This window comes from Paramormyrops kingsleyae, chromosome 6, assembly GCF_048594095.1.
Source record: "Paramormyrops kingsleyae isolate MSU_618 chromosome 6, PKINGS_0.4, whole genome shotgun sequence".
Lineage (NCBI taxonomy): Eukaryota > Metazoa > Chordata > Actinopteri > Osteoglossiformes > Mormyridae > Paramormyrops > Paramormyrops kingsleyae.
The window spans coordinates 24,707,998-24,734,200 of record NC_132802.1 but is presented as its reverse complement, the minus strand read 5'-3'; the positions used below and the strand labels follow the sequence as shown (position 1 = coordinate 24,734,200).

General features: G+C 40.8%; 1 protein-coding gene across 2 annotated transcripts; it reads right to left on the bottom strand.

The window, feature by feature from the left end:
* Nucleotides 1-8,609: 8,609 nt before the first annotated feature.
* sumf1 (sulfatase modifying factor 1) lies at nucleotides 8,610-25,839 on the bottom strand. Of its 2 annotated transcripts, XM_023805578.2 has the most exons (9): nucleotides 25,456-25,839; nucleotides 24,749-24,922; nucleotides 24,588-24,662; nucleotides 18,896-18,978; nucleotides 18,166-18,288; nucleotides 15,192-15,306; nucleotides 14,611-14,724; nucleotides 12,101-12,160; nucleotides 8,610-8,996 (listed from the first exon to the last, which is right to left on the bottom strand). In XM_023805578.2, the coding sequence occupies exons 1-9, from the start codon at nucleotides 25,726-25,728 to the stop codon at nucleotides 8,895-8,897; spliced, it is 1,119 nt and encodes a 372-aa protein (XP_023661346.1). In that variant the 5' UTR covers nucleotides 25,729-25,839; the 3' UTR covers nucleotides 8,610-8,894. The 2 variants fall into 2 exon arrangements, with proteins under 2 accessions (XP_023661346.1, XP_023661347.1); XM_023805579.2 differs by lacking the exon at nucleotides 12,101-12,160.
* Between the last annotated feature and the right edge of the window lie 364 nt (nucleotides 25,840-26,203).

Here is a 26,203-nt window from a genome sequence, read left to right as displayed (position 1 = left end):
CAGAACCATGCCCACCACTGTGCAAAATAAGCATGCATAAAATAATGTATTTATGGTGTTAAATAATGTAATCATGGTATTATTATGACAAATGAATTGTAGTAAAAAATCTTTTTTCTACTTAATTATACAAAAACACTTTTTATACTTCTTGAGCCTAAGCTTTTGCATACAGAAAAACAATAATTATACAATTATTCATCTGGATTTACTGCTTTATCGTTTCTTTCTATGTATATGTGTAAAACTTTGAAAAACATAATTCACAAGATTCCCCTGTGCATGCCTTCATAGAATGTACATGCTTTAAAAATCATTTGGCTATTAGGGAATCAATAAATATGTTTGTAAACTATCATTATGTAAGAAATACCCATTATGTTATTGTACTGCAGAAATGATTACAATGTTATCTCTCCAGGAATGAACCAGGCCTGAGAGATTCCCTGAAACTAAGACTATTTGTCATTATCTTTTATGACCTCAGTTATGAGATTACTGATTTGGCTATAAAACCAAGCCGAGATGAACGGTGGGACCCTCGGATATCATCATCTTCACAGGTACCATTGCACTGTACTGGGCCTGATTTACGGTGTTCTCCTGAAAGACAAATAAATCTGTTGGAGGTAGGACACAGAGGACAGCTCAAACCTTGGCTTTTATTCACTGCTTTACATCTTGAATGCAAGTGCATGAAAGATCAGTGGTGGATCTAGATAACTGGTCAAGGGTCACTGTGCTCCTTTGTCACAGCAGAAAAATGGGTATTTGTTATAACTATTGGCATGAATAAGTTAATGTGTTTATAAGCAACAAATTATGCACAGTAGTCATTGCAGAGTTTTTTTTTTCTTTTCAGAGATTATTTAAAAACAATGGGCCACCTTCACCAACTGTTAAGAAAAAAATTCTTCTTAAAACGCACTTGCGCAGTTTTCACGAAGATTCTGATATTCTTCAATGTTTTCTTATTTCGGATATTTTTTAAATAGTCATTAAATAATTACATTTTACTTAATAATAGTTTTAAAAATAATTATGGCCATTAAAAATACTTTTATGATTATTACTGAGCGAATAATATGACCTCGTGTATCTTCATTGTTATTTTATATCGGCTACTGATGCTGCTAAATATGGCGGCTTGTTAGCTGCTCACTTCCCACAGCAGTGCCTCCACTTCAGAACTACAGCACTGAAGTTTTTCTTACACTTGTCATCCAGTGACAGTGTCCACCATCTATACATTTTTATTTGGCCATTCTTGACTCCTATTTCAAATTCTCTACTTAATTCCTGTGTGTGATTTCTATGTGTGCACTCAGCCCTGCAGTCTTAGGCCCTTCTGGCAGGGTGTCACCTATGCTAATTAGGAACAACTGACACATGCTATCAATTTATGAGGACAATGGAGTTCATCATTATAATGTACATTTGCAAACAATTTTGCAGTTTAAAAACATGTTGTGAATCCAATGTAGACTTTTTTTTAGGACCTTTCTCAGGAACAAATTTAAGAAAAAACGTATATTGGTAATTGAGGTCCATTGTGCATTTTGTGAATCGTTTTTCGTGACAGAAATCCACCAGTGGAACAGAAGCTTAACAACAACAGAATTTCAACACTAATTTGTTCAGCAGTTCATTTAGAATTCAATTTTAGTTTATTTGCATTTGTTTTAGCAAAATGTTATATAGATTTTGACAGCTGCCTCAAATGGGACAAATTCCAAGGTCTTTTTGGCTACAGGCCCAAATACAATCTTATTAAAATATAGCACATTAAATAGAAGGAAGCCATTTATAACCATTCTTAATTCAGAAACTGAGAAATTACCTTTGAAACTGCAGTAGGTTTTTTTTATCCGTTAGTCTGTCGGGTTTTTAAGTGGGTGGCAGCAATTTGATTCAGTTTAATGATCCAAAACCATCCAGTAATAGTGACTTTCACTGGAAAGGGGTTTTGGTTATGATAGCAGATGCCGATGTTTTTATTTCCCAAATGGCTTCATTGTGGGCCCTGTGCTTTGAAGTGCCAGCAGGAAAGTAAGGCTCTTGAGAGACTCTTTGAAAATGCAGTCCAGTAATTGGTGCAGAGAGAGAACCCTAGTGATCAAGCACCCCGGCAGTAACAAAGTAAGACGAGAGAGTCTTTGAAATTTCCTTTGTTCTTGAAAGTCAAACAAAGCCATCTAGCTGACAGTGAGCAATGTGGCATTGCACTACACAGCTCTTCACAGGCCGAGAGCTGCACAAGCAATTTGAAAATAAGTCAATCAACATGCAGTCAGGGAAAAGGCTTTTGGACAGCGCTTCTGTTGTTTATATGTTAGCTGTCCGCTGCAGAATGCTTGGCCGTTATTCCTGGGCAGTGTTTACCTTTGGTTTTAAATGCTTCTAACGATGTAGAAAATGAAACAGGCAGTTTTTCTGTTGTGTCATTCATTAATAATGATACTGTCAGGACACACGTCTGCCTCTCCAAGCAGTTAATTTCATGAGAGGACATAAAATTTTAGTTAACCACTAAAGTAAAAATGATGTTAATCTTTCAGAAGACATATGTGTAATAATGTAGCTGTAATAATGTGATGTGGTTTCCAAGTGTACTTTACACCAACAGATACTGTACTGAACATTTAATGTCACAGTGTGTCTATAGCACAATTTAAATTATACTGTTGTCACACACCATAAGATATGATACTGTACATAAAAAGTGGAATTAACAATGGCTTGCTCTCAATGCACTGTCGTACAGCTGAATATCATGTCCAGTGTGTTTAATGTGTAATCACATAATCCGGCTAAATCATGCACTGATGAGAAACCTTAGTACTGGCACTTTAAATCAGGTAAGTATCTTACTGCCAGGACCCAGTCTGTGCACTTTTACAGTTAGTGTAAAAGTGTTTATCACCATGACAATCCACACCAAGTACAGATACTGTTCTTGAAAATGACGGGAGCCAGAACCTGAATATTCAGTGCAACAGACACTATTTCAGGAACTTTAAAGAACAGCAAAATGTATGCATATCCACACCACTTTAACCTCTTTATATTAATCACTAAGTGTTTTCTGATTGTTTTTCACCTACAAAATACTCATATCGCCTGGTGTCCCACAATTTTGCTGTAATGCTTAATTTCTTTTTCTATAAGGAATCAAAAAGTAAACTAACTTAACTTGATATACAACACCAAAATACACATATCACATTAGAAACATCCAGTAGTTTTAAGTAAAATATTATATTCAAGTATTAATAAATTGAAGCCCAAATTATAGTTCTAAAAGAGCTGTTATGAGTTAAAAAGTTCATTGACAAGCAGTCTCACTGGATGCTTTTTAATTAGCAACAGCTTTGTAATAACATAAAACATCAGACATTTTTGTTTAGTATCCCTTTGGCAGCCAGTCACTAGAAATGTGTACAATATGTCCACTTAGGCTAAACATTGCTTGTCAAGGGACTTTTGATATTGAACTAATTTGCAACATTTTTTTCCAGAATTTAGCAAGCATCCCACAACTTTCTGTGAGCACTGTACATACATACATACGTATATATACATACATACATATACAGTACATACACACGCATGCATACATACATATGCACACATACACACACACACACTATATGGACAAAAGTATTGGGACACACCTCTCAATCACTGAATTCAGGTGTTTCATTCAGACCCATTGCCAGAGGTGTATAAAATCAAGCAGCTAGCCATGCAGTCAGGTTTGCAAACATTTGTGAAGGAATAGATCGTTCTGAAAAGGTCAGTGAATTACAAAGGACGCCATCTTTGCAATGTCAGTTTTTGAAATTTCTTCCCTGCTAGAAATTACAGTCAATTGTAAGTGGAATTACTGCAAAATGGAAGAGTTTAGGAACAACAGAAAGTAACAGAGTGGGGTTGCAGAGTGTGTAAAAATCGGCAACGCTCTGTTGACTCAATAACTGCAGAGATCCAAACTTCATCTGGCACTATAAATGCACCCCGGGAGCTTCATGGAATGGGCTTCCATGGCCGAGCAGCTGCATGCAAGCCTCACATCACCAAGCGCAATGCCAAGCGTCGGATGGAGTGGTGTAAAGCAGAGGAAACATGTTCTGCGGAGTGACGAATCACACTTTACTGTCTGGCAGTCTGATGGATGAGTCTGGGTTTGGTGGATGCTAGGAGAATGTTACCTGCCTGACTGCAGTGTGCCAACTGTAAAGTTTGGTGGAGGAGGGATAATGGATTGGGGGTGTTTCTCAGGGCACCTTATTTCCAGTGAAGGGAATTGAATGCTTCAGCATATCAAGAGATTTTGGTTCCAACTTTGTAGGAAGAGTTTAGGGAAGGTCCTTTTCTGTTCCAGCATGACTGTGCCCCAGTGCACAAAGCAAGGTCCATAAAGACATGGCTGGGTGAGTCTGGTGTGAAAGAACTTGACTGGCCTGTACAGAGCCCTGACCTCAACCCCGTCAAACACCTTTGGGATGAGCTAGATAGATTAGACAGATGGATGGATGGATGGAGATAGATGACTTTAATAATCCCAGAGGGAAATTCTAATTTCCAGCAGCTCAATACCACAGTGTTACAGACATAAAAGGTTGACAAACACACAACTGCATTGAGATAACTGACTCATAGGTTAAATAGGAAATAAATAACTAAATTACTGCTTTTGCCTTTATGCATTTTTACTTCCGTCCCTCGCAGGGTGGAGTTGTACAGAGCAATAGCACGTGGGATAAAAGATTTTTTTTTTAATCTGTCTGTGCTGCATTTGGGGACAAGTAGCCTGCTGCTGAACCGGTTTTGCTGACGGTGGTGTGCAGGGGGGGGCTGACATCCTCCAAAAGGGCCAGACTGCGAGCCAGGCCTTCGCTCCAACATCAGTACCTGACCTTATGAATGCTCTTCTCGAAATGCACACTCCAAAATCTTGTGGAAAGCCTTCCCCAGAAGAGTGGCAGCTGTTATAGCTGCAATAGCTGTTATAGCTGTAAAGGGGGACCATCTCCATACCGATGCCTATGCATTTAGAATGAGATGTCACAGAAGTTGCTGTAGGTGGACTGGCCAGGTGTCTCAATACTTTTGTCCTTATGCACGCATCACAAACACTTTACAAAACAGGAAAAGCCTGGTTAGTTTTCCATGAGAGCTGTAGCCAACCTCAGGTGAAACTGAAGGGATAAATATCTCCAGGACGCCAGAGGAAATAGGACAGACAGTTTATCATTTATCACGGTACCTTCATTGTAGTTTTGGTTCTTGTCACTGGGCATGCATTAGGTACAAAGCTATGATGATACAGACCATATTATGTTGCTACTAGTTATTTTCTCTTGATTGCTGGAGACAACAGATTATAATCCATCCATCCATTTTCTATACCGCTTTATCCATCTGGGTCGCGGGGCAGATTATAATCTTCCATTGAAAAGTGTGAAGAAATCCATCGAAAATGTTCTGTGGGGGGTTTATAGTGATCACTCTCATCTTACAGTACACTTGTCCTATCAATGCTGTGAAAATTAATAACCAATGATCAGCATAATTCTTCTCCTATTGGAAAGTCTTGTTTTTTTCACATTTCCTGGCGGCCAAGTGGCTGCAATTAAAGTCTAAACCTTCAATTGTTTCTGCCATTGACCCCAAATTGTGCTCAGAGCTGGACACATGAATTATTTGGCTATTTGTGCAGCTGGGAAATGAGTTTAATGAACCCTCCATAAGTATCCCTAAAAATACACAGGAATAGGTGATGTGTAACACCATAACCTGCGACATAAGCAGTGAGTGAGTCACTGCATTTTTCCTGTTGTATAAATAGCTTTATTCAGCCAATTTATTTGAATATATACAGTTTACCATAAACGTATGACTTGGGCAGAGAGCACAGAGTGAAAACTGCACTGCTGTGGGCGCAAATCAATGTCATCAGAATGTGCTTCAAGAAACAACAACCTTTTGTAAACCAATCACTTTTGACAGCTTTATTTCCATTGGTTCCTGTCTTAAATGAGCCCAAGACATCACAAACATAGCACAAGAGACACACCAGGTTTACAAGAAAGACAATGACTTCTACTTAAGGTCATCCATTCAGCCAGTCACTCTAGATTTTGGTGCTCTTACCTCTGGTCCCAGTAGGGCTGATTTTAAATATGATATGGTATTATAGTATGTTTCCAATTCGGTGTAATATCTTTGATATATTACAAACAGTTAAATACAGCTTTCTGTCGAGGGGCAGATGCTGCAAAGTCTCTGACGTGAGAAGAGGCAGCGGTCAGGAGAATGTCAGGAAGGCGAGATCACCCCCACTGTCATCCTCAGCACACCCATGTACCGACTGTAACCCCCCCCCCCCCCCCAAAGGTTGGATGCAACTCATACGAATGTGAATAATTCCCCGCAACACAGAAGGTGTGGATCTCTCTGCCACCTCTTTGCCACCTTTCAGCCCTGACTCACTGCATTTTCTTTACCTCTTGGGACGTCAGGAAATCTGTGCAACATCTCAGCATTTTCACAGTCCCAGCAACATCTCTAATGCCGACACATGCAATGCCCTATTTGAGTTGACTGTTGGGTGACTTGGAGATACTCTCAAAACTGCACTGCATCAAAACCTACTGCTGTCCAAAGCAATAAAACACTGGGACACTTCACTAGAAATGTAACATATTTTGTTACACAACACATATATATATGATATGTAAACTGAATCAGCAATTATCAGGCTTTCATTAGGGGTGCAGTTTAATCTTGTACAGAACCATCCATCTATCTTCAAATCGCTTATCAAACACAGGATTGCGGGAATATAGGACCAGCAGCCTACAAATGACCAACCTTGTGTTACATCTCCCCCTACTGTAATTGTTGACATATATCATTCGTTTTGTAATCTCAACACAATATATGAAAAGCAGTACCACGTCAACCACGTTAAATGTTTGAATGTATTAGAACGTTTGGCAATGACAAAGCTTTAAATGCATGTAACTTGTTAAATAAAAAACCCATATATATCCTTAGTGGACACTTTAGGCAAATCTGACACAGCCACACTTACATGAAACAATTAATTTAAATAAGAGGTTTGGAGACTCACTATTATTAACAATATATACCATACAATTTCAACTTAAGGATAGATTTCCTCTACATAACATTTCTAGCCAATGAATGGAGTAGATGATTCTTTTAAATATTTAAACTAACAGTAATGTGATTTAGATTTGTTTTTCCAATTCACGTTTTTTTCAGGAAAGAATTAGTAACATAAATCCGAGGATGGCTGTAAATTTGGTCATAGTAGTATAATAATGCATGCTGCACTACAAATTATTAAAAATATAATTCTTGTGTGTGTTTAAAATTATTCAACCATGGTTTACTGTTTTTAATATTTTGTATTGTACTAACGTAATGTAACGTACTGCAACATCATCTTTTGTTGTACCTTTTCATCCTTGGGATGGAGTGGTGACTCTGAGGCTAGAGCTCTATACCAGTGAGTGGAAGGTTGCTGGTTCAAATCCCGTGAATGTCCAGAGTAACTCTACTCCGTTGGACCCTTGAGTAAGGCCCTTATCCTGCAATTGCTTCATCCTGGGTCCTCTAACAGGGAATAACTTGGAGGTGGGTGGCACTCCAGCCACTGGAGGAAAAAAAAACTCACACTGGTCCATTCAGACTAGTGTGGTGCTGAGGTATCACCCCCCACATGGCAATACTCAGGTTCTCAGCCCTGAGGCAATGGGTGCGGCAACGCACTGTAATCAGTGCATGCTCCTTACCGCTCTCTTCTTCCTGACGACACTGTTTGTAGGAGAGATTCAATATTAAAACACTTAAGGTAATTATGGGGGCAGTAATATTTTTTACCAGTAGGTGGCAGTACAATCTAACCACACTCATGCTAAACGGAAATACTCTTGCCCGCACTTGAAGCGATGACCAAGCAAAGATTTGAGCGCTGAGGTTGCAAAGCCTGTGCTATGAAAACAGTGGTGCAATTTGTCCCTGGACTAAGGGTCCGTTAAAACACCCAACAAGGGGCAACAAGAGAAATTCTTGACATGCTTAACAGAGGGATGTACAAGTGTAAGCACAACTAAGATGATGAGTTTTCTCCATCCATCTAACTTCCAACTTCTCATGCAGGATAGGGGGATCTGGTGCCCACGTGACATGGTGTAAACGCCACATGCCTGGCAAAAGCAAGGCCTTGAACCCTCTCTCCTGGAGGTGCGAGAATATTCCCATTGAGCCACCATGTCACTGCAAATTGTGGGAATACTACAGAGAAATTCTACCATTATGTCTGCAAATTTATTCCAAATGAAACTGAATTTTCTATTCATGTTAAGCACCTATTCAGATGGTACAACAGGGGGAACAACGCTGGGACCTGCAAGCTTTTGATCACAAGATAAGTTCCTAATGACAATCTTTTCTTGGCCCCGGGGCTTGACGCATGCCGGCTGACATGTGAGCTAATCCCAGGACAGGAGAAAACTCCTCCGCAAAAGGGTAGCTCTCCAAAAAGAAATATATTAAAAAAAACAATAAATCACACCTTTTTAAACAGACAGCTCCTATGTTTATTTTATAAAATACAACATTTGTCATACCCGCAACTCAATGGAATTAACAGAACGAAAAAAAAATGAAAAAAAAGAGCAGAGATGGAAATTGTTTTTGAAAGGAATATTTTGAAAACCTGGAAGCCATTTGCCAGGTCCAGGTATAAATTCTGTCACCTCATGGTGAAGCGCCCAGTCAGCCTGAGGCGTACAGATGGGATGTCACTCAGAACGGCGATCGCTCCCTGCCCCGTCAAGTTTGCGATGAGGTCCTGAGGGTCAGGAGAGCTTCTGGGAGACACAGCGGAAGCCCAGGTTGGAGGACGAGCTGTCAGGGGTGTTCTGGCTTCGGGCTGCGCACCTGTATCTGTAGCAGTAAGACTGTAGACAGAAAAGGACAAGAAGCTTTCCTGAAAAGGAGATGCTGTACAAAACTGAGCACTAAACATGGAAATGACTCTTCAACTCGCTCACAAGGCCATGTGCCACTTAACGCTAAACTGACCTTATAATACAAGCTAAAATGAATGGGCAACAAGTTTAGAGATAAAAGCTTTGTGCACTTAAAGCGCTTGTTTGAGAAAGTCATCTCATATTGCCATAGCAACCTAAGGTATAACACTGATTGGAGAGCAGTGGATCATAATCCCTCTGCTGGTGCTTTGTAGGTATAGCACAAATAACCTTGGACCCAGGCTTGTCTCCTAGCAACAATTTCAGCAGGATTTATTTTGTATCCCTGGATTTAAAAGGTGGCAAGTTATTAGTAAATCAGACATTAATTTAAGTAAAATTTTAAGAGTATAATAAGATAAAAAATATGATTCTACTGTTGGACTTAATATTTATGTCTTTGTCAAGGCAGCAGGCATTAAACCAATCTGATAGTAGGAAGTGAGGAAATAGATGGGGGGGGGGGGGGGCTGGGGGACAGCAGACACAGAGTTGGAGTGAGAAATAGCGAGAGGACAGAGCACGGGCTCAGAAAGACTGAACATTCCCCATAGGGCCAAGGAGTCTCTACCGTTAAAGCATAGTTCGTCAGGGTTCCGAGTGTACCCTTACAACTTACACGTTCTATGCCTGAGAACCGACCGTATGCTTAAGAATGCCCCTGGAGAGCATGTTTCAGACCACATTCATAAGTTCTTAAAAATTGAACCACACTCCTATCAGTTATACTTTAAATGTTCGTACTTCTGCAAACAAAAGGTTTACCATGCAAAGATAATTTTTTTCTAAGCCTTGAGTAAACCCTGACGCTCCTTAATGATCCACTAGATTTATCCAGATGCAGCAGCTATTAAATATACATTGTCTTGAGTTAAAGTTAATACATAATAACCAAAGTCTAAGAAGTTACAGAATTAACAGATGTCTTAAAATTTCCACTGTGGGTGAGAAAGAAGGTTTAGACTATTTAGCTTTTGCATCTTGATAGCAAAAACACGCAGAACATGCAGTTACGCGAGATGGTTTATTCCCTGCAATGGACTGGCATCACTGCCCTGTATTCCCTACGATAGGCTCCAGGATTATTGTGACTCTGCACTCAATAAGCGAAAACGAATGGAAGTATCTTAAAAGGATGAAAAAGTCCCAGGATGATGAGATAGTCGTGTATAATAACAGAAACATGAAAATGAAAAGTTTGAATTGAATAAATCATAATTTCAAATGCAGTTACAAAGGTTAGGAGTTCATTTTCAGTACGAGTCGTCGTCGGCTTACGACCTATGCGGCTTACAACTGATCAACCTCACGACCGTTCCAAGACCGCAGATATGTGGCCTCGACTGCGCCGCCTCTGGCAGCGGAGTGTATGACAGTTTCTGCCTCAACTGCCGGCAGCATTGAACTAAGAAAATGGTGACAAAAAAGTTAAAAAGTACCAACCATTATGAGTTATAGATAATATAATATTATTATTATGCAGTATTGCACATACTATACTATACTCAGGGGTCCACTATATAGTATATGCATTCACCGTATGAAGCATAAAATGTGTGACGATTTCTTGTAGCAGCGCAAGTGTGTATTTTAAGTTTATTTTAATGTCCTTTTGTGCTGTTATGACAAGAAATCACTGTGCACTTTATGTGGCTAATTCGTACTTCTTTCGCGGTATAAAGGTTAAAATCGTAAGGCGACGATGACCTGTACTTTGATAGGTGTATCCAAGGTGACTGGAGTCTGCAAAAGGTTTCGAAGAGGATAAAAAGTGCTCAAATGCCAGGGGCATCGATCACTTAAAACTACAGAATTATTTAATGTGATAACGGGAACATTTTGAAAAACCATGGAGGAGGAACAGTGCTGAAAACTGTTAGAGGGGAACAGACAGATATTTTACAGGACAGTCACTAAATACCACAAAAGGACGGCTTAAATAAGACGACAGAACTAAATCAGTAACGCTGTGATCCGTTTAACAAAAATTAATATTGAGAGCCTCATAATGCTGAAATTTATGGAAGGGTTGCTATTTATAAGCTCATGCACAGATGATGCATAGGCATCCAAGTCATTGGGTCGTTAGCTCTGATGCTTTCTGTGCATAGTTATACAATAATCAAAGAATATGAGGAATATTCCAGAATATTAATGCCCCCATACACTCTGCTAGATATATTTAAGTGTGGTTCCATCACCAGGATGAAATCAACCACCTTTTATAACCCCCACCCCCCCCCATCACCAAATTTAAATATCACTTACTGTAAGTTTTATGGTTAAAATACCCACGTATGGTTAGGAGAACAGGGAATGACGATTTCTACCTTCCTCAAACAACTGGATAATTTTCTTCTTCAAAAATGGTTTAATATCTCACTAAGCACAGTTCAGGGCTTGTACAGCATTCCTGAAGCTGTTATGAAGGCAAAGGCTGGCCTTAATCCATATTAGGTCAATGCTATGAACTTCTTGTTAGGTGATTCTGTTATTTTGTCTATCCCCTGCAAAATGCTAGCGGCTGAAGCTAAACCAGAGCATATTCCACAAAGCATAATATTTTCATTAGCCAGATAACTTAAGGATTGTCTGATAGGAATGTCACTTGCCTCTTCCTATCGGACAGTTTTCACATTTGGCTTAAGTCATCCAGCTAACCTGCTTTGTGGAATACCCCCCCAAGCAGTGTCCATAAGAGAATACAGAAGGAAAATATATGTGATATTCAGTCTGGTGATTTTCCAGGACCAACAACATTGCTGACCACAGTAATGGACTGCTTTAAAATCCACACCCCTTTTATAGAAGATGTTTCTGGACTAAGCATCGCATATTTCACAGAGGAAAGGCAAAATCTCACGTACTGAACTATGAGAACCTCAAAAGCTGACAAGGAAAGAAGTTTTTTTTTTTGTTTTTTTTTAAATGATGCTGATAATCATTAAAGGGCGAAAACTGACTGCCAGAATCAACAACTCCCAGCTACTGCATATAGTTTTGCGATCATTTGACTAGTACTTAAGTTTTACCTTATGGCACATATAGGATCCTCCCTTCTTCACTTTATCATTACCCATGGTTGGGCCAGTCTGGAAAAGAACAGATTATGAGCAATCATAGTTCTCTGGTCATACAGTTAAGCAGTTAGGACCTGCAATGCTGGAAGTTTCAGAAAAGGACGTCACACAGTTTTTATATATATATTATATATATATCCATCTCACAATGGAGCAACATCAGATGTAAATGTCTGCCCACATTCATAATTTATGAACTGGCATGTCTTCAAACCTTAGCCATTCCTGTAAAATCATTTTAATAGACTACTTTTATGACAAAAGAATGTTTTGGGCCTGTTTGTAGGAAAATTCCATTATTAGCCAATGTATTTGGATAAATGAGAAACCCGCAGCCTTAACAAGACTGATACAACTCATTTATAATCACAGTAATGATACAGAAGGGTGGAGAAAAAAATAAAAACCTTGGAAAGCTTTATCCAGTTCTGACAAACCCAATATCAGAGCCTGAGCTATCAAAAGTCCCGTAAGTCTGAGTCAGAGGAACAGCAGTGTCTGAAAGAATACGCTGCTTCCTTAAAAAGACAGTCCGTAAAGTGGAAAATTCACCACCACCTTAGCTGCCAGTGACAACAACCTTAACATCCAGTGATCCAGTGATCGTACACTAATATGGAAAGTAACAGAGGGCTGTAATTTTAGCACGTTTTTTTAAACCAACATTTCAGACTGTTAGTGAGGAAAACATAAGTGATCCAATATAAAGAAACAAAACAAATGTCATCTTGTTACATTCTTAGGTGTGGGCCACAAATACGGACAGAGAGCTCTAAAGGTTGGGCATGCAGCCACCATCATATAATGCAATTTACACATCTCACAGTCCCCTGTGATGTCGTTATGATTTTAATGCCCACATAGCATTTCCCTGAGAGGTGTTAATGAAAGTTGCTGCTACATTAGCACTAAATATTCATTAGTTACATATATATACTTCAGTTAGTTCCTTGTAACATAAATAGAAAGCAGAGTGTTTTCTTTCACTTTTAGCTTCATACGGGAACCACAAAATGCGAAAAGGCCACGTTACCATATTTTGTGCGACAAAGACAAATTTTTGTATGGTATTGTAGCAATTCAATGACTTCAGTAGACGCTGTAGTATTAAAATGGATTATTTGCTGAGACCACCCCACGTCTAGCCATTCAGTGACTTTCACATTACTAACTTTTCTTGTCTATTCTTTTTTTGTCTTTTAAAAGTGAATTTAATGTCTTTTCTATAAACGCACTCTTCTTTCTGCCTTTGTAAAGCACTTTGAATTGCCTTGTGTCTGAATTGTGCTATACAAATAAACTCGCCTCGCCTAACTCACTGCTAATCAGCATCTAATATTCTCTTCCGCGGCACCCCAGCACCTTCCCTACTCGAATGTCTTTACACGTCTCTTGTGACAAGTTCACTCCCTCCACAAACTTCCTTCTTCCCAACTTGGATGTTTCCTTTCAGCTCAGCTGGTTCCGCTGCTATCCTCATGAGTATCTGCTTGCTATCTCCTCTGCTCCAGCCTAGAGTATACATACCCGAAGTCAAAACAATCTAAACTGATGGTCTCCTCTATTGTCACTATATCTATATTCAGCAGTTAGTAACATTTCCAACCAAAGCACCTGTTCACTGCTGATATCAAGCCATTTCTTTTTCTGTTTTCAAACTTCTGTTTTCCAGTTCATCCCTAAACATTTCCCCCTGACTGACTGCATCTATCCCTTCGTATCCTGCACACAAACACCACAGCTCCTTGACAATACCCCTTTCAGCCCTCTTCAGTCCTAATAAATTGCGTTCCCATCTATTCCCTGCGTTTCTCTTCTGCTCAGCACCACTTATGTTTCCGAATCTCTTCAATCAACCATTATAGACAGGCATTGTCTATAATACAATACATCCCTGATTATAGACCGCTATGATATCCCAACAGGTACTTCCACTATGTTTGAGCAAACAACATGCAGATGGTTGTTTTGATGAAATACCAACTGGTTTTGCTGCAGGTCTGCACATTACAGTGGGACTAGCCTTATACAGAATATAGTAACTAATGATCCAAGGCCTTGGCCTATTTTGTCTAGACTGCTATAGCGCTGTGTTGGACAGCTTCCTGGTCTAAGCCAGCAGCTCCCAAAAACCCATCCAAAATTCCTCCATGCATCGTCAATCTCCCCAAATATGTCCACGTCTCTCCCCTCCCTGCTTTCCTTTATTAGCCTGGCCACCAATCACCAAATTCAAAATGCTCTGTGCTGGATAAACAGGACGGCCAGTTTTAATGTTTATATTCTTTCGAGCTTGAATTACCATGTACATAAAACATATAAATAATAAGTTCAGATAACAAAATATCATGCTTTGAAGAAGCCGTATTTTCTGCAATAATTTAAGGTACAGACGGTGCTACTTTTGACAGCCGTGCTCTTTTAAATATATCAGATTAGTAGAAGGTGCAAGCTGTCCTTACAGGATTGTGTAGCTCATCTGTGGTGTGATGTATGTCCCACCAGTCTGCTGTCCATTCCCAAGCATTTCCCACCATATTATACAGCCCATAACCATTGACAGGAAATGATGTCACCTGTAAGTGAGAGAGACGCATTTCAATAGGTACAGATACACATTTGCATCAAACACTTGCTGATGTACTTTTTTTGTTGTTCCAATATGGAATGTAAGTTATTGGACCTCTGACACTGGGCATTGCATATTCAAGACTATAAAAGAGTGTCTAAACATGGGTAGGAAATGTGTTGTGAAGGATATTAGTTACAAATGTTTCATTTAACAAATTACTGAAATTAATCAAACAATTACGGTAGCAAGTGCCAACTGATACCAACTTGAAACCCTTTCATTTTAAAACCGTATAAATGACACCAAAAGACTTCCTGCACAAATACTATGGGCCCTTTGCTGCTTGTTCCATTGCGTCACAGCAAATCCAAAAGCCGCTGAACTGCTGTAGTGTTATTGGCTAAATCTGTTCAGCAATGGTATGTGACCCTGGTGGCAAATTAAAAAAATAATAATTAAAATTTCTCTTACCGGAGCTGATTTTGTGTAGCCATCCTCTCCTGTGTTCTGGTTTGGAAACTCTCCTTGCCACAGGTTGGCATAATGCTGTCCTTTGGGATTTAATTTGTTACCCCAGGGAAAAATCCTACAAAAATAATTGGTTATGAGTAACCAAAAAGAAAAGACAACCCCTTTAATGACTAATTACAACACTACTTAAGCCACATGCTTCACCCACAATGGTACAGCATCTCCTGTAGCATGAATACTACCTTAAAACACTTTGCTACCTAAGACAGATGTTCCTGAACATTACACATCATATACACACACCACTCAGGTACAAATCTATACACTCGTATTTTGGAAAGGACTAGGGACCAAACAAATGCAAGAATGAATTAGCTTGGCATAACTCAGAAGTCCTAAGCTGAAGGTTAAGAGGGTTGCCTTTCCCCGACTTGAAATCGTAGAGGAAAACTTTGACCGTTGTTTGTGTGCATGAAGCAAACAGCAGTTCAGAGTACCCAGCCTTCTTAGAGAAGGTGGATGAAGTGCTTGAAAGGGTATGTTTATAGACTCCTGTTGTCCTACTGAGAGGCTTCAATTCACACACGGGGAATGATAAAGGTACACAGAGAAGTTTGATCAGAATGAATGGCCTAAATCCAAGTACTGAACTGTCATTATGTGAGCTACGGACTGTCCATTATAAACGCCACGCTCGAACAGAAGGATATTCATGATACCAGAGCACCCCAAGCTAAAGGTCAATTATTCAGAGGTGGATCGTTCAGGTCTAGAAAGTACAAATACTGACCCAGGTTTTGTTTCAACCAAACGGAGTATAAAGAGTCACAGTCACAGAGGACTCAACTGGTTGGCAAAAGCAAAACCTTGGTCTGGATTTGTACTTTCTGGACCTGAACTTTCCACATCTGCAATTATTCACTGTTTGGTTGTGTCAGGGACTCTCAACTGAGTGAAAAGAGGGGATCTCCTCTTGCTGAAGCTGTCTGGCTGAAGCTTTTATACATAAATGAAGCACACCACTGAAAATCCTTCTCCCATGTGTTAAGGGAGGCTGGTGACACTGAGTCTGAATAGACTATGGTCTAGGCCCCAGTCCTCCCAGTGGATACAAGGGGCTGCTGACAGAAGGAAGCTGGTGCCTGTTATGGTGTTAAGCCTACAACCTGCTGGTAGATAACAGATGACTGAAAGAAGTACTGAGGTGGAACAATGTGGATTCTGGCATTGTCATAGAAGAGTGAACTAACAGTGTGTAGGTTTGTTGGAATATGCAAACACAGTCTACTGTACATGTACTTTGTTGAGAAAGAATGACTATGTGATGCAGATGCTGGAATATAGGATACTGGGGTCACTGGTACGTGCTATTTGACCTCTGTATGAATGCAGCAGTAGATGTGCCCACATACATCAAAGGCAATATTTTTAGAAGAGCGCATTTCAAATGTTTCACATGACATCAATCCCACACTGAAGAAACATTACCCAGGAAGCTATTGTTTACCAGCTGTCTCTCAGATCTCGAAGTGTTCCTACCCATCTTCTCTATGCTCACCCGGGCCACCTCTCATTTCCAGAAAACAACACGACTTTATCAACCAGATAAAGCCAACCAGCATGCTTTATGTCACATATCAGTTTTCACAGAACTGGCAGCTAAGATGCGAATCCACAGAAAGGAAGCTGTCATAGGAGTCGCTGTGCCCATGCATGACCGGCCAAAAGAAAACCAGCACTCCTCTTTCCCCTACCGCCCGAGTGGGTTCCTCCTCCATCCACCGATCTCGGCAAAGCTCTGCAGCTCCACCAATGAACGGATGATATACGGCCGGGGGGGGGGGGGGCCGTGAAACAGTTGGCACCAGCAGTAAAACAACGAAGCTCACATCTGCCTCGCCTGACATGAAGCAGGTTGACTGAGGAAAGTGGCTTTTTGCAACTGCTCCATTCAAACATCATTTCAGGCTGCACAATCGAGAAGCTAGTTTGAATTATTCATCATATTAACAGCATGCTGTCATCTAGCCCCTGGCCTGTCCCACACACACACACACACACACACACACACACACACACACACACACACACACACACACACACACAATTGTATTCATATTTTTGTGGGGAATCTCCACTTATTTCTATGGGAAAAACCCTAATCCCAACTATGACAATCTTTACCCCTACCCAGCCGTAACCTTAACCATAAGTACCCAAACAAAATACAAGACTTTTGGCACTTTTAGTTATTTGATTGCACTCACAGATTTGTATAAAACTGAGTTTCCCTTTGTAGGGGGAGAAAAAATGGTCCCCACAACAACAAAATAACAGGTTTTTATCACATTGTGGGGACATTTGGTCCCTACAATTTAACATATACTGTACATAGCCCACACACAGACATAGACGCACACACACAGACATAGACGCACAGACACAGGCGCGCAGACACAGGCGCGCAGACATAGGCGCGCGCGCACACACACACACACACACACACACACACACACACACACACACACACACACACACACACACACACACACACACGCACACACACACACAGGCGCGCGCGCGCGCGCACACACACACACACACACAGGCGCGCGCACGCGCACACACACACACACACAGGCACAGGCGCGCGCGCGCGCACACACACACACACACACAGGCGCGCGCACACGCACACACACACACACACAGGCGCGCGCACACGCACACACACACACACACACAGGCGCGCGCACACGCACACAGGCGCGCGCACACGCACACAGGCGCGCGCACACTCACACAGGCGCGCGCGCGCGCACACACACAGGCGCGCGCACACACACAGGCGCGCGCACACACACAGGCGCGCGCACACACACAGGCGCGCACACACACACACAGGCGCGCACACACACACAGACATAGACGCACAGACATAGACACACAGGCGCGCACACAGGCAGAGACGTACCTGTCCTTCAGACCCCCACGACAGGCACACTCCCACTCCGCTTCGGTGGGCAGTCTCTTCCCTTTCCACGTACAATAAGCCACAGCATCATTCCAAGACACATGCAGCACAGGATGATCTAACCTGCAGCGGTCAGAGGACAACAGCACAAGCAGTGACTCAGCGTTTCACGGGGAAAGCTGGACCTACACCGGGGCTGAAAATTCAGAAGAACAGAGCAGAGAGGGGATGATTCACACAGCAAGTACTGGAGAAGAACAGAGAATGAAGGAGGATGATCCCAACAAGGAGGACAGTGGAAGACAAGAGGAACAGTAAATGTATGTACATAATGTATTATTATCATTTGTTATCAACATTTATTATTATTAATCAATATATAAAATTTCACGGTAGAAAACAAAACAATACATATATTTTAAGTTACAAAACACAGCAAAGGAAAGCATGACAATGAAATATAAAACTAATCATATGAGGCAAATTATAATTTAATTACAGGACAACAATGAGACAACAGAACAGAGCTGACTGCAGGAAACAGCGTTCAGCAAAGAGGTGGTTCATCATGTAAGCTTTCCTACATGACAGCGGTCATGGGTATTCTTGCATATCAATGGAAGCTACATGCTGAATGGTGCAGCTTAGTACTGCAGCCGTTGACCTGCCTATGAAAACAGGGTGTAGCGACAGGTAAGTGGTTACGGCGAAGCACTGTGGGCCGCCTCACCTGCCAACGATGTCCGAGTCGGGGCCTTCTGGGTGCCTCCAGTCTGCCCCTCGGACAGGAAGCCACCAAGGTGCAGCAGCCACCTGAAACCCAAAGAGAGAGAGGGCATCTGTACCCAGCGTTCAGCTCGCACTCACAGGGTCTGACACAGGGAAGACCTCATGCAGTAACATGTCAATAGGATGGATTTCCAAAAAAAAAAAAAAAAAGACACTAATCAATAATGACAAACATGCCCCACCCACTTACACTGGGGAGGATCACAGCAGCCCTGCCACCCTCCAGTGGCAGTGTAAGGCACAAGCCTGGGGTACACCCAGGATGGCAGTCAATCAGAAGGGGGGCACATGCACACATAAAGATAAACACACACACGCGCATATGCACACACATACGTACACACATGCACGCAAAACATGCAAACATGCGCACACGCACAAAAATAGACAACTTTGGAAAATTGTGACACACCAATTTGGACTGTGGGAGAAACCTGTACAGCAGGGAAAAGGTCCAGAGGCCACACACCCACAGAGTCACACACCCACAGGGCCACAACACCCACAGGGCCACAACACCCACAGGGCCACAACACCCACAGGGCCACAACACCCACAGGGCCACACAGCCACAAACCCGCAGAGTCACACACCCACAGAGCCACACACCCACAGAGCCACAGAGCCACGGCGTCACACACACCCACAGAGCCTCACACCCGCAGAGCCTCACACCCGCAGAGCCTCACACCCGCAGAGCCTCACACCCGCAGAGCCTCACACCCACAGAGCCACGGCGTCACACACACCCACAGAGCCACACACCCACAGAGTCACACACCCACAGAGTCACACACCCACAGAGCCACGGCGTCACACACACCCACAGAGCCTCACACCCGCAGAGCCTCACACCCACAGAGCCACGGCGTCACACACACCCACAGAGCCACACACCCACAGAGCCACACACCCACAGAGCCACAGAGCCACGGCGTCACACACACCCACAGAGTCACACACCCACAGAGTCACACACCCACAGAGTCACACACCCACAGAGTCACACACCCACAGAGCCACGGCGTCACACACACCCACAGAGCCTCACACCCGCAGAGCCTCACACCCGCAGAGCCTCACACCCGCAGAGCCTCACACCCGCAGAGCCTCACACCCGCAGAGCCTCACACCCGCAGAGTAGAAGTGAGGCAACCCACTGAGCTACTGTGCCAACTATAGGCAGCAAACATCAGTCATTATTATTACTGGCTAACGTAATTAATGATTAATTTTAACACGATTTTTGCATTTATTAAGGCATTTCCACCCCCAAATTTTGCTGTCAAGTGCCATTTAATTGTATCAGCAATTAGCAACAATTTCACCAATCAAATGGCATTTCTACACAAACAAGCCACTAACTATGACATTAACGAGTACAGTAAATGTGCAAAAAACATGAATAGGGAACAGCTTTACAGGAAATGTATCTATTGACATAGAGAGGCTCGTGTGCTAGAGGGAATTCACAAGCACAGAGTAATTTCTCCTCTAACAGTGGCAGACAAAGGTAAGTCGAGCTTGGGGACAGTGAAACAGTGAAACAGCTGCTATACAGAGAATCCATGTGGGAACCGTAGCTCAAGCAGGACTCAGGGTCCAAAGCTTTCTGACATCTAAAGAAGGAGGCGCACCTACACATTCCCGGGCCGTGATGTTGATTCTAAAACGTTGAAAAAGAAACTCTTTAGTTACATAGACACATATCACCAGTGGTAGCAGTCTGTTGTGTTCAGTTGCAAATCCACTGGGATGGGCGGTTCCATGTAATATTATTTAATGAAATTATTATTACATTACACAGGAATCATCCTGGAAAGGTTTTTGCAGAATTCAAGTGCTGTCTTCTCAAAGCAAAATACTAAGTGTCTGGTAACCCTATTTACACAACATATCATTCTTAAAGTTTATGCGATTGCCACAATGAAATCCTTTAATAATTCTAAGAGGACATTTGAGTTTTTGTGGGCATTTCCAGAGCAAGTACCACTCCTACAGCTTTGACATTTCTTTTGTATGCATATCATATTACATTTTACTGGCTAATAACTGCAGACACGTCTCTTTTTCATAAACAGCTCTACTTATTCTGCAGCCAACAGACATTCACGAGCAGTTTGTGACTCAGCTACAGGAAATACAGAATGTAACACTGGACTAAAATAGACCACGGAAAATGGAAGCACAGTTTATGCAAATGGATGCCACTGGCTGCAGAGCACATGTGCATTTTTGTGCAGTTCTATTCACACCCAGTGTAGTGCAGTGGCATGCAAAGTATTTACATTCATTCTGCAGACACTTTTTCCCAAAGCGGTGCACAAGTGAGGAAAACTTGCGGTCAGAGGACAGGGTCTCCCAGCATCCAGCACCCCTGGAGCAGCTGGACCTTGATCAATGACCGAGCATTGATGCGATTACTCTGCCAGCCTTGAGGTATAAACCCCCACAGGGATGAAACAATAAGACATGACAGCTGAGAGCCGCAGAGGAACCTTCGTGTTGTTATCCTTAATCACACCAGCAGAAATTGAAGCACAACACTGCACAATAAAGGAAGGGTGTGAACAGTAACTGCAGGCCACTGCATGACTGTGCAGTGATCAGTGGACAATGTGAGCAGTATTTTAAAGGAAAATAAGTGGGAATAAAACATTAAAAGATTACTTGTATATCAACAGATTAGAATCAGTACCACAATAGCATTGGTCTAACAAGTCCATTTAGTTATCTCCATCTCTTTGTGCAACATGTGACTGCAGACAAACACTTAAGAATACTTCCATTTACCAAACCAAAGTGAGATCTAATATTACTTACATACTGTTACTGATTTTGATACTAATACTAAGCAAAGCTGTTAGATTATCATGGTTATTACAGATATCCAGAAATTACAACAGTGACCTACCACTCTTTCCCACTTGGGCTTTGATAACTTGGTGCCATAAATTACAATATGATCCAGTAAGAATAAAATGTCAGACATAAGAATAATAAATGCTGGGGTCACTACTGAATGTGAATTATCTTTCAACACATGCATTGGTAGTAATTCTACATACTAAATTATTGGATCTACAAATATCCAACTATCAGGAGGAAGCCAAACCCCACTCAGCTCTAAATGGAGCAAGGTTGTTGATATAGCCACCAGCATGAAGACAAGTCCTGTTTCCATTGAAACCGCTTCTCCACAAGGCAGTTTTAACGGCAGCTTCTACCTTTCAAGGATTCCTGCTGGACATGACTTCAGGACACCTACGCGGTGCTTGCAGATGTTTATAAATGGCAGCTTTAGAACCAAAACAAAGGCAGTTTTACACGGACTGATTTGTTGAAAACAGCTAAAAGCCTAGAGGAACTGATGGAAAAATTGGTCGTGTGCCAGTGTTGTGTAACCGATATCAGTGAGGTCTTGGAAATCAGACTTACTGGGGGATTTTGAAGCACTGTATCTGTACCCAGCAACAGTTGCTATGCAGTTCGAAATTATTTTGTAACACATGGAGGTTGATGTCTTTTGTTTTATGTGCCTTGAGAGAGGTGTGAATTGTAACTGGATTTTCAAATAGGCTACAGTAACTGGACTACATTGTAAATACCCTGAAATAGGTGTGCACGGAGTCAAAGATAATGCCACACAATTTATCAATAGAATGGGGACATATTCAAGGACAATACTCCCCATAAGAGATATGTGGTATGCTTCACATATCTAGAACAGTTGTGTGGGTTCTAGATGTGGCCCCATAAAAAAGGATGTCCTTTCTTAAAAAAAAAAAGAAAAAAACAAACAATTTATTGTTGCGCAACTCATCAGTTTGAAAACCTACTTAGTAATGATACCTGTCAAATACACCCCTGACATTTCATACAGTTAACCTTAAAATAATAATAAAAAAATTTAATCCTCCTACTTCTTTTGTACTTCCTCAGCTGTAATAATCATTGATGTTATGAAATGATAAAAAAAAAAAAACTCACACCCACTATAAAGGATAATAATAGCGAAATTGCCTTAGATTGTTTTAAAATAGCAATTGTTTGCTTTGCAATTAATTTAATGAGCATCACCTGGGTTTCTTTCCAAAGTATTGGGATGGAACAAATGAAATGATTGCGGAATTCCTGTTTAGGACTCCATGACAAGCAGCACTGCCTTAACACTGCACAAAACCATAGAGGTCATATCCCACAGAATCAGAAAAAGAGAGTAGAATATGAAGTGAAGCAGTAGCAAATTAACAAACATATAAAAAATTGTAAGTTGGGATAAAATTCCGGAATAGTCCCTATATTTTACAAGGCAATTAGTCAGAGCTTCAAGATCACTGGGGGATTCAACTGATTTAATACATCATATATTACCATCATATTTAAGAATTCATAACGGCATTCTTGCCGTCTAATTAGATCTTAAAGGAATTTAACAAGACCGACCTCATCTTTTGGGAGGCAAATAGACAATAATCAGCACCATCTGACACAAAAATTATACAAACATTTAGCAAAATCTTCCTGCATTTCTTTTTCAAAGCCTTGGTGGTAAATGCCTGCTGTTTTGGGAGCGAGTAGAAAGTACAGATTCTGTGTAAAATGAGTGACCGACTCATACTTGTGTAGGTGGAATTGGAATCAACAACAGAGAAATGATGTATGCTGAGACTGTAAGGGGTATGCAACAAAAACAGATTTTAGGTAAAGGATGAGAATATTTATCTGGTCTAATATACAATAGTCAGCCCATAGCATGTACCGATTCGAGATTAGGTACCATCTCATAATCACATGCATGTGTATGCATGCACACATATATACACTTGCACCTCCAGATCCCAAGTGAATGTGAATGTGAATATAAGTTGGTGAGCTGGTGTTCTGTTCCCCGCTACAGCGGTGTTTAACAGTGCAAGTTCCACAAAGACTCACTGTTTACATTTCATGTGAATGACTTCATAGCTACACTTCCAAAAACCTGTCTGTGTGTTAACTGTTACAGACGTTTCTACTGCCCACCTACCATAAAGAACAGAGACAAAAAGACAATAAAATAAGATATAAAGTTTATAATCAGCTATATATTATGTAAAGTAAATTAATTTAAAGAATGACACGATGCAGAACTTTTTTTCAAACGGTATTCAAATCAGAAATTTTACATTGAATAAGCATGAGTAAAACATACAAATGCAGAAGCAAAAAAAATTTGAATTTGAATTCTTGATTTCCTATGTAAAATGAGAGATACCTTGCTTATGATATTGAAAAAAATGCTGTTATTTATTACATCTAATTGATGGCGTCTAAATTAGTAAGATGAATGAAATTATTGGGCTACGGCATCAATATAGCCAAGATTTGTCAGGGGACATCTGACTATTTTTTTTATTTATCTATTTAGATACACATACTTCGTAAAATGCTTTAATTTACACGATACAAAGATATAACTAAAATGAAATTCATATTCTTCATGAAGCCATCATTGTTACTTAATTGATTGATTATGTTCTTTAACATTTGACAAAACTTAGATTTTTTTTCTGTTCCACCTACTGAATACTCTGTTTAAGAAAAAGATTTAAAATAATAATAATAATAATAATAATAATAATAAACCAACTCACCGCCTGGGAGATTTGGCCTTTTACAGCTTCACTTAATAATCCCTCAAACACAAATGAGTCTCCAAACTTTTCTGCCTGAAAGAATAAAAAATGTGTATAGTTTCTTTTTTGGTCACTTTTAAATACCTCTAGAAAAATGGTTACTGGTTCCTTCATCCTACCTCTGTCACATAGCCAGTAGTGTTGACAAACTTCTGGAACTCCAGGTTGCTGACCTCAAAAACATCCATGTAAAAGCCATCCAGGTGGACTTTCCGCTGAGGTCCCTCCCCATCCTGTGGAATCCCAGGATTGTCTGTCCCCATAAGGAACTCCCCTGCAGGGATCCAGACCATCTAAATACAGAATGATCAAAGACAACCAAGGAGTGAATTTCTTAAGGGCCTTTTCGGATTTCGTGCCTCTTTGGAAAACTAAGAACTTCTGCACATCACTAATGAAAAGAAAAGTAATATAAAAAAATGGATGAACTTAATTGTTAATGTTTATTGTATAGTGGACAATTGTTTTCCATAGTTAAACTGCCACCTCATTTAAACGCCAGTGAAAATAACCAAGTCTTCCACTTGCCTAATTTAAAATCCGTCAGCAATGCGGAACTCCGTTAACACCCCAGATACAACAAAGAAGTAAAACAGCCAAGAGTTAGCCGCACCGATAAACAGGATTGCAGAAAAATGGTGGCAAAGGATACATAGAAGCAACAGTATCTGTGGAAGACAGACAGTATAATAGAAGAATACCTGAACCTCATCATAAAAAAGAACAGACAACCAATTTGCCAAACGATGAGACCCAGCTTCTTCTCTCACTGGTTCGGACAGTCATTGATAACTACAATAAATCGCGTCATTCAGCTACATCATACCTGCTTAGGTACATCAGAGATTTGTTGATGCTCGCCACCATCAATCTGATCTTCTTTTAATGCTTTTGAATATTTTGCAGCGGCCTGATCGTGCCATATATGGGTTTTTACAGTGTTTGTTCCACCATCCCTCCGTAAAGAATTACATCCACAGCCTGGGTTTTCAGAATCCGCAGGGACATGTTCTTTCTCTTGCACCGCAACGTTATCCTCTTCTATTATGTCACACCATACAGTAACTACACAGAGAATAACAACAGCTCTGATAAACATTGTATTTTACACATGTACTCCAACTTTACAAGCATTAAGTCACTGGCGGCTTCTGCAAGAAGCCATGTTTTTCATGCAGTTCAGATCATGTGACCAGTCAGGTGGGGTTGCCTGTTTTTTCCTCGTTCTCGTCACTAAATTCAGCAATTTACCCGCCACATAAATGAAATTAATTAAATATTGCATGAATAGTTAATTGAAAAGCGTGCTTATGAAAACGCAAAAATGTTAATGTGCAGACACTCCAACTGTACCGAACACAAAAGACTGAAATCTATATTTTTAAGTTAAAGTTAATAAAATATTTCTGGACTCGGTCGCTTTCATTGGTTAGCAACACACAGTGCAGATCTATATCGCCAACATAATTAACTACTTAGACCGCGTACCTGCATAGTATATTCCATCTTTACTTATTATATGTTATATTGGTTTTTATATTATCGTTATATGTTTCAGGCGCTATCCCCGCCAA